The sequence below is a fragment of the Cornus florida genome, unplaced genomic scaffold, assembly GCF_030987335.1.
Source record: "Cornus florida cultivar Cherokee Brave unplaced genomic scaffold, ASM3098733v1 CherokeeBrave_3.0.0_Hap2_Chr08, whole genome shotgun sequence".
Taxonomy (NCBI): Eukaryota; Viridiplantae; Streptophyta; class Magnoliopsida; order Cornales; family Cornaceae; genus Cornus; species Cornus florida.
In genome coordinates, this window is record NW_026775578.1 from 29,824,750 (window position 1) to 29,843,196 (window position 18,447).

General features: G+C 36.3%; 2 protein-coding genes across 11 annotated transcripts in view; one reads left to right on the forward strand and one right to left on the reverse strand.

Moving 5' to 3' along the window:
- Positions 1-844: 844 nt before the first annotated feature.
- Positions 845-6,897, forward strand: LOC132271057 (serine carboxypeptidase-like 27). Of its 2 annotated transcripts, XM_059772315.1 has the most exons (9): positions 862-1,438; positions 1,565-1,660; positions 1,831-1,923; positions 2,031-2,116; positions 2,224-2,481; positions 3,856-3,983; positions 4,071-4,166; positions 5,950-6,055; positions 6,510-6,897. In XM_059772315.1, exons 1-9 carry the CDS (start codon positions 1,075-1,077, stop codon positions 6,648-6,650), a joined length of 1,368 nt encoding a protein of 455 aa, XP_059628298.1. In that variant the 5' UTR covers positions 862-1,074; the 3' UTR covers positions 6,651-6,897. The 2 variants fall into 2 exon arrangements, with proteins under 2 accessions (XP_059628299.1, XP_059628298.1); XM_059772316.1 differs by lacking the exon at positions 5,950-6,055 and having other exon boundaries at positions 845-1,438.
- Positions 6,898-8,841: 1,944 nt separating this feature from the next.
- LOC132271054 (probable E3 ubiquitin-protein ligase ZFP1) overlaps positions 8,842-18,447 on the reverse strand; it is a 28,910-nt gene continuing 19,304 nt past the window's right edge. For 5 of the 9 annotated variants that reach the window (XM_059772306.1, XM_059772307.1, XM_059772308.1 and 2 more), the window contains 6 exons: positions 13,606-13,765; positions 11,752-12,573; positions 11,270-11,676; positions 10,172-10,273; positions 9,956-10,093; positions 8,842-9,120 (listed from right to left, as the gene is read on the reverse strand). In XM_059772306.1, coding sequence (XP_059628289.1) covers positions 8,971-9,120; positions 9,956-10,093; positions 10,172-10,273; positions 11,270-11,676; positions 11,752-12,573; positions 13,606-13,702 — 1,716 coding nt within the window. In that variant the 5' untranslated portion in view covers positions 13,703-13,765 and the 3' untranslated portion in view covers positions 8,842-8,970. The remainder of the gene's footprint in view (positions 9,121-9,955; positions 10,094-10,171; positions 10,274-11,269; positions 11,677-11,751; positions 12,574-13,605; positions 13,766-18,447) is intronic. The other 4 variants (XM_059772310.1, XM_059772309.1, XM_059772304.1 and 1 more) reach the window with 1 other exon arrangement.

Sequence of the window (18,447 nt, forward strand, 5' to 3'; positions counted from 1 at the left end):
TCACCTATATAATTATTTATAAATTTTATTTACTTTCTACAATTCTAGCCACACCAAGGATTCTTCTATAATTGAATAAACTATTTAGTATGCAAAATAACATAATCATAAAAAATGACAATAATCAATTAGACCTGACATATGTAGTACACTGGGAGAGATACATTTAACTTTTGATATTATTTTTTCTCATGACACCTTCAAGGAGTGTCTGCGAAGCCCCCAAGCATTTAGCACTTGCAATGGAATGAATTATTGCATGAGTCCTAAAAAACATAATATAAATGCAGCTAGATAAGACTAAATTAGTGGACGAGCCTATGAGGCTTGTCATTGTACGATCTGGATAGAGTTAGATTTGAACGAAAGTCTTCTCTACCTTAATGTGTTTGATTAGTCCGGAATGAATTATTGCATGAGTGCAAAAAAACATAATATAAATGCAGCTAGATAAGACTAAATTAGTGGACGAGCCTATGAGGCTTGTCATTGTACGATCTGGATAGAGTTAGATTGAACGAAAGTCTTCTCTGCCTTAATGTGTTTGATTAGTCCAAAAGCTTGAAAAAAAATATCTGATTGGCCGCCCAGACGTAATCAAAGGCGTACCTGATCAAACCCATGTGCGCCTCTTACATGTTCGGTCAAATGCCCGACAGAAACTAACCCAAGAAAGTAATGGTGTTATGTGGAAAGTAAGCACAAACAAGCAGAAATATGAGTGTATATGTCAATTCAAACCCACCTCACCAGCAACTAAGTCTAATCGTTCTCAAATTCTCAATGTATCTAAATTAAAAACAGTGTAAGTAAACGTTAACCACTCAGAAATATCTTTGTGATTTGATATCAATGACCAGTTGCATATCCTCTATGCATGTTTTTTGTTTTTTGTTTTGACTGATTTGTCGGTAATTTAGTGCGTGTGTGCATGTGAAATAGTAACGTCCTCACATGCCAGTCTCAAATTAACTATTAAGTCTGCGTAGATAAATTCTTTGGAAACCCACAAAATATATTGGGATCTGTGTTTCTGGGATTGTCTGCTTTGTTTTCTGTTTGATTGGTTGATTCATGGGTCATTCACTCTTCTATGCAGTTTATCTGTCATTCCTTTTTCTTGGTCCATGTTATTCTCTCTCTAATGTAGATCAAGAGAGAGATAGGATCACAAAGTTGCCTGGGCAGCCAAGCATTGCTGGATTTGCTCAGTACTCTGGTTATGTGACTGTCAATCAGCAAGCTGGGAGGGCATTGTTTTACTGGTTGGTTGAGTCTCCGACGAGTCGTGGAGCTGATTCAAGGCCACTCGTGTTGTGGCTCACTGGAGGGCCTGGTTGTTCATCTATAGCTTATGGAAGTGTTGAAGAGATTGGACCTTTTCGCATTCAATCTGATGGGAAGACCCTTTACTTGAATCCTTATGCTTGGAACAAATGTATGTGAATAATTGACAAGGCACTTACATATTCTTCAATTCCAAACTAGTTTTCTTTAAACTATTAGATGCATTTCTGATTCCATATGTATATGTATGTATGTATTCTTTTACATTCTTTGGCAGTGGCAAATTTGCTCTTCCTTGAATCACCAGCTGGTGTTGGTTTTTCGTATACAAACACTACATCAGATTTATATACTGCAGGTGACCAGAAAACAGGTATTGAGTCATAATATTTTGTAGAAATTTATAGTTAAATGGCTCTGTTAATACTGTATGTGCTTGTGTGTGGGAGTATGGAAATAGATTTAATAATTTTTTTTTTTTCATTTCAGCTTAAGTTTCTTTAATTCTGTCTTCTCTGGTGTTAACAAGTTGTGAATTTGCAGCTGAGGATTCATATACATTTCTTGTCAATTGGTTTGAAAGGTTTCCACAATACAAGCATAGAGATTTTTACATTGCTGGGAATAGTTATGCAGGTTCATTTCTTATATAAGCACCCACCCACACACACACACACACATAAAGAGAGATAAGCACTCAATATGATGATCAGCAAAATCACCTTTTCATTTGTTTGTTTCAGGTCATTATGTTCCCCAGTTGTCTCAAATTATATACCACCGAAACAAGGGGATTAAGAACCCTATTATCAATTTCAAGGGTTTCATGGTATAATTTTGAACACTGTCAATTGTATGCTTTCAATTTCAATGTTGTTGATTCTAAAACCATTTTTAAAAGTGAACTTTTTCTTCCTTCCATGCACTTTTGCCAAGGTGGGGAATGCGGTTACCGATGATCACCATGATTTAATTGGGACATTTGAGTACTGGTGGACCCATGGTTTAGTTTCTGACTCAACCTATAGAATGCTTCGAATAGCCTGCAACGGATCCGCTCTACATCCTTCAAGTGATTGCATTAAAGCTCTCACTCTTTCAGGGACGGAACAGGGAAATATTGATCCATATAGCATTTTCACGCCCCCTTGCAATAATACTTCATCACTAAGCCGCAACTTAAGGGTTCATTATGTAAGTGTTTATTAAATCTTTGCTTATTAAAGTGTTAACAAGTAATCAATCAATAGTAAACTCAATGGCACCCCGGTAAGCTATATTTTGGTAATAATTTTGGAAGAAAAATGAACGAATTGGGGGTAGGAAAAGCAGTGCATGCTCGGAAAAGAGGAATTTGGCTCCTTTTCTGTAATTATGAGAACATAGAAATGGTGTGAGTTGGGAGTTGATTGTCAAAAGTTGTTTATGTGATTATATGCATTTGAATCTGGTTGTATACTGAAGCTACAACATTCACATACATGTTAGGAATTCTTCAAATTTAATATGCGATGCATCTTCTTGTTTAATTTCTCAATCATTAAGGCTTGTTCCCCTCAGCATGCCAATTGACTTCTGAGCTGCCTCCTATTATGTTTGTGGCCCAAGTTCCTTTTCGTCCGTGCAACATCACCAGCTAGGAAGTAGATCTAGGCCAGACCTGATGCCCAAAACATTGTTTCTTCTTTCTTTGTTATATTTCCTTCAGCATGCATGCGACTGGTCTGAATTAACTCAAGTTTTGTCTAAGAATTGAATACCACTTGGTGCTGTTGAGATATAGAAGGGCAGGGAAGAACATAAAAGAAAATCATTATCTAGATAGTTGTCGGGCATGGAGCCCTTGAAGTAATAATGATATCAGTAACCCACCTTTTAAAAATACTGTAGAGCATGAAAAGCAAAAGAAAAGAAATAATAAGCAACCTTTAGTTTCTGGTGGTGGGGCGATTGCAAATTCTGATAATCTTTTGTAAAAAACTTGTTACTGTTGTAGTCCTATGTTGAGGATAGTCATGCTGGAAATTTTTAGCACGTCTCTATTTATATATAGTCCTTTCTTCCTGTTTTTGGTAAATGAAGAGATATAAAAGAAAAAAATAGACAATAAATTACAAGATTAAGGTGATCAGAATATGACATCTTGATCTTGTAATTATTGTGTATTCTTTCCTATGTATTTATTTTGGGACCAAAACAAAGAAAAAAGCTATTTATAGCTAACCGCAAGTTGAAAGTTTTCAGCACGCCTGTCTTTAAGAAAGAATTATTACAGTAGTACAGAAATATAATCAGAACTTGCAATTGCCCTAAACATAACTGTTTCACTATTCATATCTTCCCTCCTTCCTACACTGATTACAACAATTGGCTTCCCGATTTCTTTCACAATTTCTTCTTTGTAGAGGTGGGTTATAATAGCTTTATCCTTGCGACCTTGTCACTTTTCTGGCTTTAATGCCCATTTCTTTCATCAGTTTAGGCATTTGTTGATATGATTTTGTTTTCTAATTAGTTTTTTTAGTAGACTCATTTTTGTTGAATTCATTCTGTTGCTTTCAAACTTAGCCATGTATGTCCAGAGCATATGATCCTTGCAGTGAGAGATATTCACCAGTGTACTTCAATCTCCCTGAAGTTCAGAAGGCATTCCATGCGAATGTAACTGGGATTCCTTATCCCTGGAATACATGCAGGTGCGTCATTCCTTTGGAAGTTGAGAGTTTTTTTTTATATATGGTTTCTACTTCTAGTATTGATGATGAAATTTATTTGCTTTGCAGTGATATTGTTGGTAATTACTGGGGGGATTCTCCACTATCCATGCTTCCAATTTACCGAGAGCTAATAGCTGCTGGTCTGAGGATATGGGTATTCAGGTACAGCCATACAACATCCCTTTATCTCCTTTTTTAATCTTCCACTACAATAATGAAATTTCCTTGGTGATCTGGAACTTGGTATGAGAGTAGTTGAAATTCTTGGAGTCCATGCATAGAGGATATGCTACTGATCATTGATATCATAATTTCAGAAATTGGTGGTTACAGATTCTACAGGATTATAACCAGCATTGAGCATTTGTCCTTTGCTCCCAGTGGGGAGGGGCAATGAAAAAAGTAAAGAAAAAAATTAGAAGTGGCTGAACCATGCTCTAATGAAACACTGTGATGAAAACTTGCCCCGACACACAAATGATTGGTTATAAGGAAATAAACCTTTTTAGTCATCAAGACTTGTTCACTAGTTTTCACCTTTTTTAGATTTAGTCAGTTCAAAGGGTTGCAGGCATCTTTTAGATAGTTTGGATGGATATAGCAAAACTAAACAGTTTGAAAGGTTAATATTCCTTCATTGATAAATTTATGTGAACACTTCATATCTAAATATGCCAAAATATGCAGAATATTGTCCAAGCAAGAAATATTGCTAATTGTATTCATAATAAAAAGAAACACAGTAAAAAAAAAAAGAAAAAAAAAGTCATGTACAGCCAGATATCACAGAGAACATGGTGGTTAGTCAGTTCAATACTTAAAAAAACAACTAGGAAAAAAAAAAAACCTTAAAAAAGATAATTGAGGAGTAAAAGGCCTGAAAATGACCTTTAGGCAATGCGCTATCTTGTGCTTATGAGACATTTGCTGATCAATGCCCTAATTTGATTTTGAAGTCTTCAGGCATCCTATAATATCATCACCCTAAGGCAAGCTTTAGAAAACAACGCATCTTGCTTATTTCGTCTGCTTGTTCTTTGGCATTCCTTTGTGGTTTCTACATGCTCGATACGAATAAAAGTCAACTTTATCATTGATTGGTATCTCTACCTCCCAAACGGGAGGTTGAGAGTTTGTGTCCTAGTTGGGAGAGGGTGTGTGTGCTCGTACTTGTATATAAAAAAATAAAAAAATAAAAAGAAGAAAAAACTCGTGGTTTCTGGCTCTGTTCTCTATAATCTCTTTGGTTGATATCTAATTTTTTATTAATGTTGATTCATTGAATTTTACCAACATATATGGTTGTGGAACATCAGTTTTGAATTTTCAAATTTAGTCCCCGTTACTAAATTTTTAATTTCAGCGACGACCAAGGTTTCACTTTGCTGTTGTGGAACATCAGTTTTGAATTTCTGTTTATATAAATTATTCATAGTGCATCCATAAGTTTAAAAGTGGGAAATTTTAAGTACTTTCATTGAAGTTAAAAATATTTACAAGAATACCTGAGAAGAACTTCTTCCCTTTTGTTGAGAGTTGTAAGGTATCTCAATATTGAAAAATTTCATCTTCTAAATCAAAATTTAAGAACTACTTTGTATTTTTAGCTTAATCTGTTATACTTTTATATCTTAATTTCACAAATATCTGGCATGCCCATATTGGAAGAAACATCTAAGGTTGATTTTTATCAGTTCTCTGTTCAGAATTGGTATTCGGAGATTATTCTCTTGTGCAAAATTAACTTGTGTGTGTGAATGCTATGCAATCCAATTTCAACCAATCGTCCTTGAGATGTCAAAATCCCCCATTCATAGATATATAAGTATGTGCCAGCACAACTTCTGGACTTGTGAAGAGCTGACTCACATTACGATCTCAATCTTCACTTTTTGTTGGGTTTCCAATGCATTAGGCATCTGATCATTGTTATTTTCTTATCCAGTGGGGATACTGATTCAGTGGTTCCTCTGGCTGCAACTAGATACTCCATCAATGCTTTGAAGCTTCCTACTATTACTAACTGGTACCCGTGGTATGACAATGGAAAGGTGAGTTAAAAGAGAAGACGAGAACAAATAGCAATTGCCATTTCTTTTTCTATTTTGTGCATTCTTTAGAATTAACTTATTTCCTCTAATGCTGTTTTTAACAAGAATTTCATGCCATAATGGTCGGAGTTATTGCCGTTATGATGGATTTTGTTGTTAATTCTTGCTACTTTCCCCCCCTTTTCCTCGTCACTTTTTTTGCAAGAAATGAAATCCAACAGATGGTGCTTTTGTGTTCGACAATAAAATGGTATCAAAACATAGCGAATGATAGAAATAATGCAGTACTAAAATCACGTTAGTTTCTTCCCTTATAATCACTTAAAATTTCATGGTTTTGAGTTATTTGAGATGATAAGGTGTTAACCATTGTTGAGACGGTGCTTTAAGGTACATGACCCAATCTATTGATCTTCTTTTCACACACTTTGTTTCTTTTCATTTTGTGACATAGGTTGGTGGGTGGAGCCAAATATACAAGGGGCTGACTCTTGTAATAGTAACTGGTGCAGGACATGAGGTTCCGCTTCTTCGACCTCGAGAAGCTTTTGTTCTTTTCAGATCATTTTTGAGCAACAAGCCCATGCCAAGCTGATCCCACTTGCTCTGATTCATCTCATCCATGACAAATAAGCATAAATTGATAGAAACTAATTTCTTGGGGCTGGAAAAGTAAAAGCATCTCCAGGAGTATGTTAAAATACTCTTTTGTGTAAAATATACATTATCACGTATGATGGATAAATTTTTCTTATCTCCAATTGTATGTTAAGATATACTCCGACGTCACCAATGTGTAAAATTATCTTTTTACACAATTACATCAGCATATTTTCTTTCTCCTTCCTTTTTTTTTTTTTTTTTTTTTTTTCATTTTATTAACTAATTAACCCTATATTAAGTAGGTTTGTAAAAATTATGTGGGGTTCAGATATGACACTGGTTGGTTGTTATTGGGGGATATATTTTTACACAAAAGGTATAAAACAACCGCTGGAGCTAAAAATAAATAGTCTAAAATTTTTGTGTAAATCTATTATGACACATCATATTTACAAAAAAAAATATATACACAACGGTTGGAAATACTCTAAGGAATAAGAGAGCAATGTCCTTCTGAGTGGCCCCTCCATTCTTGCCTACCATGATTGGCACTACTATTTTATTTTTATGTAATATTTTTTTTGAAATTTTAGTTTGCCAAGGAGATTCACATGGAAAGTGAACCGCAGGAAGATTTGGACAATTTGAACTGAACTTGATTTTTTCTTTTGAATTTGAATTCATAATATGTATATGAATTTTATTCTTTAACAAGGTTTTAGTAATTGAAAGTACTCAGTGTTATCAGATATTCTCCTCCGTGGTCCAAGAAGATAAATGCTGAAATACTACAATGAAGTGGATGTGCTCCTATTTGAAGGGTCCCATGAACCATAAAATTTTGTTTTGATGCACATGCATGGAGCTCAACACGAATCGTTTGTGGCTACATAGAGTCCCAATGCATAAACAACATTGGACCTTGTGCCTGTGCACCAAAACGACATATTTTGGTGCACATGACCTCTCCAACCAAAAAAAGATTCTAGTCCATTTGCTGCACGTGACCTTTTCAAATAACAAGAAATTCTAGTCCATCATGCTAACTCCCCACGTGGGTCCAAATTAGTGGGGTGGGGCCTTTTTCAACAAGATATTTCTTCTAAGAAAAAAAAATTCCAACCTTTCAGGAACATTACAAAAAATGCACATTGATATAAGCAGAGAAGTGACGAGCAAAGTAGACCAAATTAGGTTTACATCTTAGCACATCAAAAATTGCAACAGTAGGTTACTTGGGATAAAAAAAAATTGTAATAAAACCGGTACGATGTGTGGCCGCTGCATTAAATCTCTTTACCCAGATAAGAAGGGTAAAAATACCCATCCTAAAAAATCAATATAAAGTTCTTTAAGCTTACTTAGGTTACATCTTATGATCAATTTCTTGTTTGAGAAATTCTTCCTTGCACCAAGAACCATGTCATCAACATCATCTATGATTGTACAAATATTTAAGTGGATCTTACAACTATATGCCACTAATTAATTACTTAGTAACACTATGTCATCACTACATTAATTACTTGGTAACACTATGTCATCACTACTCCCGATTTCTTGATCGTTTTGCCCTCTTAGCACCGATGCCCGACTATCAATGGCCTATAGATGCAAGGAGCAACAGAATCTGTTTAAGGAAGATTAGCGCTGATACCCAACTATCGATGGAGGCCTATGGATGTGGAGGAGCAACAGAAGAAGGCTTCCTTCAAACGTCACTTCTAGTGGCTCAGTTGTACTTGATAGTCTCTCTTACCTTTTTCATAATTTCATAGTGAGAAATACTTTATTACTAATGATGTATTGACGACATGATATCACCCATCCATTAAAAATTGACAATTATTGATAGGACCCACTAAAGTAAACCATTGATATTGAACGTACGAGTCAGTCTTCCTCTTTCATAAGAGCTTGAGCTTGCTTGAAAGCCTTTCAGCTCTTTGGGTGTAGCTACTGCGTCGTGTTGTTCCACATAGGGGACCTCCAATGGCTTTACATTTCCAGATGAAGCAAAGACTCTATTCATCAAAGACTGTCTTGCAGTGTAGCCCACAAAATGTTCCTGACATCTAACTGCTAGACGAGTGCGACTCTTATAATTTATTTTCCCCATGTATCCTTGGGCACATTAGAGGCACAAATAATACCAGCAACAGAGCACTTGTTTATAAATGCCATAAGATAACAATTGAATGATTTTATAAACTAAGATAATTTTTCCCAAGTAATGTGCATCAAGGTAAGCGTATAATGTATATATATATACAAAAAATGAAGAAAGGAACTTGCATTCAAAGTAAATCCGACTATTCTTCACTAGAACAATCTGTAACAGCAGGAGCCTTGCAGATGGGGCAGACATTCTTCATAGACAACCACTTCCTGATGCAAACCACATGGTAATTGTGTCCACATTTCTTCATGGTTCCTATTTCCTCTTCATTCTTGTACTCATCCTGTCAAACCAGAATAGCAAGCAAGAAAGCAGGTTAATTGGAGATCTCAGAAAGGGCACATTTTCTATACATTTAAGGTTTTTTCAAGTTCCTGTCGGTTCAACTTATAAGTGACATAGTCCACATTAAGGAAGGTCAAAGTAAATGCGGGTAGAGTTAGTTGAGAAAGATATGATAGCATGTGGATTGACTGAGGCTATGGCCTTAAATAGAGCAGAATGGAAACATGGGATTCATGTAGCCGACCCCAAATAATTGGGAAAGGAGGGTTCAGTGGTTGTTATTGTTGTAGGTTCAACTTATATGTCTAAGTAATGTGCGACAATACCAAAATAATAACCATTAAGAATTTGTGAAGTTTCAATTACAGGAAAAAGTTTCCCTATCAAATAACATGACAGGATTAGAACCCGATGGCCAAGAAATACTGATATACTAGTGTAGCACCCTTTTGTTATATACTCCGTATATGCTCGTCTTAATTCAAGCAAGAAAAAATAAAAATAAAAATTGAGGAAATCCCCCATCTAAAATCCAAAAAATACTGATATCCTAGTGTAGCACTCTCCAAACAGCAAATGTCCTACCCAAGTATATGCATTCAGCCATTCACTTCTTATATCAGAACTGAAATGCGGCCACATCGCAAGTTGACATGCAACAGGTTTTTAATGATATCTAAATTCTAAATGGGGCCACCTAGATATGCAAGATACTTTTTGTATATACCACTTGCCAAAATTTTACAGCAATATACTCAAGTTTTTGTCTTCAGATCCGAACCATATGCAATATATTCTCTCGGAAGTCAAAAGTCAGGAAAGTAATTTCTTACAAGGCAGATAGAACAGGTTCCTTCCTCATGGTTTTCATCCAGAGAACAGTGCATTGTTTGTGTCAGACACTTTGAAATCATATCTCCAGCCAAGCCCGTGTTGACATTCCCTATCCTTTCTTCTAGAGCTAGAAGTTCCTGTACAAAACCATTCAACATAATTAAGAAACAGAGAAGACCAAAAGCAAGGAAGGAAATCAATGTCAAGTTAATAACCTCATAACTCATGTCGTCGATGTCTAGCCTCATGTGTCTATATTGATCAAACAAACTGCTAGAACCATAATACAAGGCAGAGCGATCCATCGTCATGAGAGCCTGTGTGGGAAAACAAAGGATCATGAAAACACCTGACAAATAACTTAAAGAATTCAAATGGAACTGCAACACATTACACAACCCGTTCCCAAAAAATCTCTAGCTAAGCCAATGCAAAATTCAGGGTGCTTAAAAAAAATTTATTGGTACATTAGCAGCCTAAGCCATTGGATGTGACTAGTTAAGTGTCAGAGCAAGCTTCAAGAAATTCTTTCTGCTACTAGTGTCTGAAGACCAGAACTGGAATAATTGAAGGGGTGTCAAGGAAATTCACAAGATTATGATGATTTATTCAGTTCTTAATTGAACTTCGTGCTAAAGAAAATATGATGATGATTTGCTTATCATATAAATAAGGGATGGTCAAACACAATATCTCCTATTTGTCATTCTAATTTCTATAGAATGATTCCCAATTTCATTCATCAAAGCACTTGCTTTATCAAATGAAAGAAATGGCAAATATATGATAACTGGGGCCCAGACCAAAAGGAAAATCCAAGAATTCATCTTGTACATGTCCTAAGGTAGATCTAAAACGGGAGATTATGGATGTTAAAAATAAGGAAAAAGGAAAAAAATTGAGAAATGTGGCCAAAATAGATTGATCTTGAAGATCCATTTCCAGGTTTCATTTAAAGATATGCTAATTATTTGAACTTCTGTCTAATCAACACATCCATGTCATACACCTATAGGCATTGTCATGACTATTCAACCCGAGCTCATCATCTCACACCCATCAAAATTGAACCAAAAGTCTATGACAGTGCCACCTATGCCCCTGTTTAACATTGGCGTAAAATGCAATAATAAGATGACAATGGATCAAGTTTTATTGACTACTCTCAGTTCCACACTGGAAAATCTGAAGTAAGAACCATGAAGCTAAAACAGTGCTCTTAGTCCCCGCTACCACAGATATCAAATGGATTATCTAGATCTTGCGCTCAATATTTCATACCAAAGAAAACACCTAAAAGGAAAATAGCACACCTCAGATCCCATTCTATTGTGGGCATCCATCACACTAGAAATTGATTGGAATCTCTCAGTAGCTATCCTTGACCTTCCATTCCTGTAACTGTTTCGCCATCCTCCAGCAGATGATGGCCTTAAATGTCTGGAGGAGTAAGTTTCTGAAAGTAATTGCCGACCATTTTCTGAAGAAGCTGCTTCACGTCCCAAGCGAGGGTAGCTTGGACCAGCCCTGTATGAAGGTGTTGCTCTTTGAGAATTATTAGCACAGCCTTCCCTTGCAGCCTGAATGGAGGGACCATGAGGATATTGTGAAGATGAAACAGGATTTCCAATTGAAACAAATTCAGGGTGGTAGCCACCAGTTTCTGCGGCACTTCCTCTCACAAGAAACTGATTGCTCACATTGTTCAAGCCATTTGTATCTGCAAGTTTGTGAAACACCGCCTTAGATTAGGAAAACCAAAAACAATAAGAAAGAAGTAGTAGCTCAAACTAACCTGCACTTAGTATTCTTCCATGAGCAGCAGGAGACAGAGGATTAAAGTTCCACTGCCGAGTTGTTTGATCAGCATTCATGTAAGTAAGGTCTGTTGCCCCGGCATAATTTGTTGGACGGGTAGTTGAATGGTAATGATGAAAAGAATAACTTGATGAATGAGTTCTCATTGGGTTCGCTTCCAACTCAATTCCAGACCGGCTTCTCACGTTCCTTGATGAATCTTCACCACCAATTGAGAAGCTACCACCCCTTTGATGAGGTAAACCAATGGGTCCTGACATAATATTTTGATAATTTGAAGTTGTTTTTTCCTGCATTGGCACAGAAACTCCAGAGGAACTTCCAGAACCATAGAATCTGCTTGTGCTGCCTCTTTCACCTGCTACAGAAATGCCTGGGCTTTTCCTTTTAAATGGACCCCTTCCTGTGCTAGTTACAGGGTCTGGTAGACAACCCCCAATTTCATGCATAGTGTGCCAGTTGTAATAAGTAGATTGTGCATGGCCAGCATTACTCTCTGGGACCGTATACAAGTTTCCTGCATGGCCAGCATTACTCTCTGGGACCGTATACAAGTTTCCTGCATGGCCAGCATTACTCTCCGGAACCATGTACAAGTGTCCAGCAGCTGATGATTGTAGGGAGGGATCATAAAAAGAGCCTGAAAAAGCGGGACGGGAATGCGGTACTTCTGTGCTGACACTTGAGGGAGGACGCTCATTCCCTCTGCTATCTGAATTCCATCGAGAAACACGTTGTACTTCACCCCGTAACACATTGTCCATTTGATAAACAAAAGAACCATTTTCTGGAATCCTTCCTGGCAAAAAGGTAATTCAAAAAGAAAAAGGGTCAAAAAATAATCCATCCTAATTTCAATTATCTCTTTAAAAAACCCAAACCTTTTGAAATCAATTATTAATCTCAATTACTTAAAATTTAAATCTTTTGAAGGACAAAAACGGATAACAATTAACAAATAAATTCTAAAGAGATCCTTTTCTTTTTTTCCCATTCATTTTTCTAGTCACACCGAAGACTTGAGAGAATCCAATATCCTGCACGCAGCCAACATTGTTAGAAATTTTATTTTGGGAGCCCATGAAATAATGTTTTAGTTTAACAAAAGAGTAAAAATCAAATAATTCCACTTTTGCAGAATTTTGATTCGATTCAATTCATAGCCTTATAGCAACTATTTGGGATCAGCTACGTAAACCCTTTTCGCTATTCCGCCTCATCAAGGCCACAATTTCAGCTAAGACACATGCAACCATATCTTTCTTCTCTGTTAATTGTAAGCTTTCCCTACGAGGGTGGGTTAAATTATTGGTATTTGTTGCACATGATAAAACCATCTTAATCAATCGTCACGCATTTTTCTCTCCAGTGACGCTACTTCAATCATTTCACTTATGTATACTTTCTAACTAGATGTCCAACTCAACATTCCCATTTCTGTAACATTCATCTGATAAGTATGTTGTTTTCTATATATCTTTATTTATTTTTTCATTTGCAAGAAACACTATTTGGAGACTTGAACCCTCAACCTTCTCATTTGGAAGGTGAAGAAGTACCATTAGGCTCCTTTGGTTGTTTTCTAAATATACAATATCCTTAGCCACCATCTTTGTATTGAATTATGTGGAAAAAAAGAAAACAACTCAATTCAGTATAGTGGGGGATAGAGATAACTGAAAGCAAATGAAGAATTACTGTATCACTCCATTACTAAAATGAAGAACAAGCACATGGTCCATGCCCTCCCCCAAACCAAATACCACTAAAAACAAAAACAGTTCAAGATCTAATTATCGAAAAAAAAGAGAGTGAGTTCAGGATCCAGTACCCATGTGCATGTAAGGCTGCTCTGCAGATAAATGATTTTGGTTAAGATCTTGATTTATCTCGAACGTGTTGAATGAGTTGAAGTGTCTATGACCCATGGCTCCACTAAAGTTAATAATGAATCAAGCCTATAATCAGAATACAGAATCAGTAAGACCAACCTGCATTTAAGGGAAAGTTCCAAATTCAGGAGCAAAATTGTGGCAAATATTCAACCAAAGATAAAAGGAACTAAGAAACATTTCTATCAAGTGGGCTCCAATTATAAATGCAACACTTCCATAGCATAAAGAGTTGTCTTTAAACCATATATTGTCAATACCTGCATATGTGCAGTGAAATCTATCCAAATCCTGATGAATTTAATTCAAATGCAACTCATGCACAAACTTTCAAGAGCTTCTTTTAATTTCCTTCTAACTTAGTTGTTTCTGTTCTGGCGTCAAGTATGTCGTCAAACAAATGTGGTGACAAGCATTAGTCAATAGTCACACAAAATTGTTGGTACAAACATTCATACATTTTCCATTACATACAAGTGTATAGCACCTCTTTACATTTACAATGCAAAATAGAAAAAAGAAAAGGGCACACTATAACAATGAAGTAGCAAAATTACAGGAACACCATATAAGAGCTGTAGAGATCAAATGGCGAACACAAATTGTGCCAGATGGAAAACTTGCATTATCAATTCGATCACTAATAAGAAGAAAGTTTCTATAAACAAAAATAGTTGAGCTTCAATTCTCACAGATACAGAAATGATCCTATAGGCAATATTGTTGGAAAATATAAACCAAATTAAATCTTCAGCCAGTCCTTTGTGAACATTAAGTTTGATACCTTTCTCAAATGCTAGGTCTTTTCGTGAATAACACAACCTCTAATGGAGGTAAGATGCCTTACAAAATAGACAGGTTAGTTACGACAATTCCTAAAAACAGCACAATGTATTGACACACAGAGTAAGCAAGGATCCATGTCACAGATTATATAGGTAAAGGTAACAGGATGAAGTAGACTCAACTATGAACATGAAAAGAACATTGTTAGCTAAATGTAATGAGTTAGTGAACATAATAATTTCGTCAGGACTCTCTCTAGTCCAACTACAAGTAACAAAGTGAGCATGGATAAAAAACGAGGAGATCCTTTTTCTGTAACCTAATATATATCTCAAGCAATACAGAACAAGAGGTAGGCACCCCTTGTTTCTTGAGAGAGAGAGAGAGAGAGAGAGAGAGAGAGAGCACTCCACCCAACCACCCACCACCAATGGGGAAAAATAGAAACTTGAAAAGAACCTAAGGTGCTGTTTGATATTTCCTTATGTATATAAAACGGAATAAATTAAGTGAATTTCTATTAAATTATTTTATAATTCAATTTAACTATAACTTGAATATATGAGCTTTTAAAGGCATAAAAGTTTCAAGTAAAAGAGCTTTACTTATCACCCAACACTGGACAAACTTAGTGAAGGTTCTAATTTTTTATTGAAACAGACGAGTAGCCTTAATATTATATAATATGTTTCACTGTTTCTCTCCCCCTCATCATACTCTCCTTCATCCTCCCCGTAAACAACACAATCTCTTCATCCATGTACTCTAAAAAGTAGGGGTGCACAAAATAAGCAATATTACTAAATTTAGGTAAAGAATGGAATATCATTATCATTATCACTACAATTGCTGAAAACAGAAGGTTACATTCCTTCCTCACTAAATTCCACAAAATTTCAGTATACAGAAGCATATGAATGCTAGATGTTTTAGTATTTGTTCCCCTTTTTTTCAGAGAAGTAAACAAAATTTTATACAAAGAGAACCGTGGAACCGAACCAAACCGGACTGGTCTTCTCGGTTTGGTTCAGTTCCTTGTCCCAACGGTTCCGGTTCAGGTTCCAATTTCTAGGAACCGTCCAAACCGGACCGTGTGCACCCCCCTACTAAAAAAGAGGAAACAGAGGGGAAAGGAAAGAGAAGGGGGGAGGAAGATATGCACTGGAGCTGGTTTAAGGGTGAAGGGGGTAGCTGTTTTAGAGTGTGTGCAAGAACGATGGCACCTAAGAAGCGCAAACACTTCTCCGAAGGTGTCGTGTCTCTGTCGGACACTGACACTTCATGGACACTCCTGGAGACATGTCCAACATTCCATGAAAGTGTTCATAAATTTAAAAAACTTTTTATTATTTTGGATAGTTGGTCGACACACCTCGGACAATTGGCTGACATATCTCAGACATTTGGTTAACACATTTCAGATACTTAACCAACGCATCCTACACTCTTCATCTTATGAAAATAAATACATGACAATCCTAGAAACAACATTATGAGAATAAAATCAAAATGTCCAACTGTTTCTTTAAAAAATGATACTAAACACATGCCATGTTATGTAATGAACAAAAACATAATTATAATAACAAGGTAGGGGAGTAATATCATATATAATATATTTGAATAACCTCATCTTTTAACTTATGAAACTTTAATATAGAAATTATAAATTAATTAAAGTATTATAATTATCTTACTCTTAGATATATAAATGAAAATTCATATTATATTAGCCGTTACCATGCCGTCTCTGCGTCCCTATCCGATTTTTTAAGAATTTGAAACGTCGGCATATCCTTGTCGTATCATACCCCGATACCCGTGTCCGTGTCCCTGCTTCTTAGGATGGCACAACTGTTCAGGGCCACAATGCTGGTGTCGCCACCCTCATAGGCAAAAGAACCACTCCTCTCTTTCTCTCCACTCTCCCTTTCTCTATATTCTCTCTCAAATCTGCCATGCCCAACCCCTACTTCTTTAAAAGCCCAAATCAATCTCCTTTCCTATTATCTGCCTCTAAAAACCAAAACTGTTACAAAGCTCTATTACCCCTCCTTAAAAAGATAGACCACTGTTCCTCCCTCTCTAAGAAGACCACAAATAATTTGAATTTGTTGTGCAAGTACAGGACATGCTGTGGAGCATGTAGAGAGAAAAGAATTTATATATAGAATACAGATATAGAGAGAGAGAGAGCAGGCAGACAAAGAGACCCATATAGATGTCAGTCTGTTACAAAGCTTTGCAATATGCACGTGACAAGGAATTGTGGTAATGGTGTAGTCTAGTTAATGCTGCCAATGAAAATTGTAAAAGTAGTGGGCGAGGCACAAGTGATGAGCTTTGAGATAGAGAGTGGCAATTGATGATATTGTTACTGTTTGCCAATGAAAGCCGCTCAAGGAAGAAAGAAGAAATAAATTGCATTTCTAGAGAGTGAAAGACTAGAATATAGTTAAGAAAGATATATAGAACAAAGGAGAGAGGAGGTTTGGATCTTCTATGCTGTTACATGGCAACTCAATCCAAAAATCAAACAAGAAAGCAAGGAGCAATTTCAGAGGGAAAAACCTTATTTCTTCATTCTTTAAAACCAATATTTTAAGAATATGCTTATCAAATTAAAAGATAACATGGATGGAAAAGACGAACAGAAAGGAGACAATTATATGTGTGTGTGTGTGTGTGTGTGTGAATTAAAAGATAACATGGATGGAAAAGATGGACAGAAAGGAGACAATTATATGTGTGTGTGTGTGTGTAGAGAGAGAGAGGAGATTTTATATACAGATCAAAGATCATATACATAATCTAATGATTATATATATATGTAAATATATTGCCTATGATATGTAATACAGAGGACACTATTTGAGTATAGCTTGTCTACTGTTCATTAATTGAGTAATAATTAATATTCGTGATGGTCAATTATGACATTAAGGTACCAACAGGCCAGTGGCCTAGCGGTACTACGCTCCTACTTCCCAAAGGGAGGTCAAGGGTTCGAATCTCGGTAAAGGCAAGTGTGTGAGTACCAATTAGGAAAAAAAAAAAAAAAATTTATGACATTAAGGTCTCAGTACAGATTAATATGTATTATTTGCGTGTGTTGTTTTTTGTAAAACTGAAAACTAGATAGTTTTCCGACTTCAGTATTATGTACTTTTTGTTTTGATAAGTAATAATTGAATTAAAAAGGTGTTCAAAAGGGGAACGCATCCCTTATACAAAAGTGGAACCGGGGTTTAAGGCCCCAAAGAAGCCAAAAAAATAATAAATCTTCGGAAGAGGAACATGACTTCCTCTTCACATAAATGAAAAGAGAGCGTATGATATGAAGTTTCAGAATCGCCGGACGATTCTTTCCCTTCGAACATTCTACTATTCCTCTCCATCCAAATGCTCCACCAGACACAATGTGGTACAACTCTCCAATAATCGCAAACAGCACTAAGCACGGGGCATCCTCTCCAAATACGAATCAAATCCTTAGGATAACGAGGCATAACCCAACGCATACCAAATAGACAAAAAATAAGATTCCATCAATCCCTCGCCACAGGACAATGCATGAGAATATGAGCAACTGACTCACCATCTTGTTTGCAAAGGCAACATCGGTTAACAAGACAGTTACCCCTTTTCCTTAGATTATCAATTGTCAGGATCTTACCCCATACAGCGGTCCAAACAAAGAATGCCACCCTAGTTGGAGCCATGAGCGCCAGATAGTCTTCCACAGAAAATCAACGATATCAAAATCAGAAAGACATAAGAATAAGGATCGAACTTCAAAGCAACCATGGGAAGAGGGAATCCATGTCATATCATCACAACCTTTGCCAACTGTCTCCTATCGATACAACAGATCCAGAAAAATACATACCTCGTCCACCTCCCAATCCTGAAAAGAGCGTCGAAATTGCACGTCTCACGTAATCCCACTACTATCAAGCCGATAACAGTCTGCTACATAGGCGTGTCTATCAGCT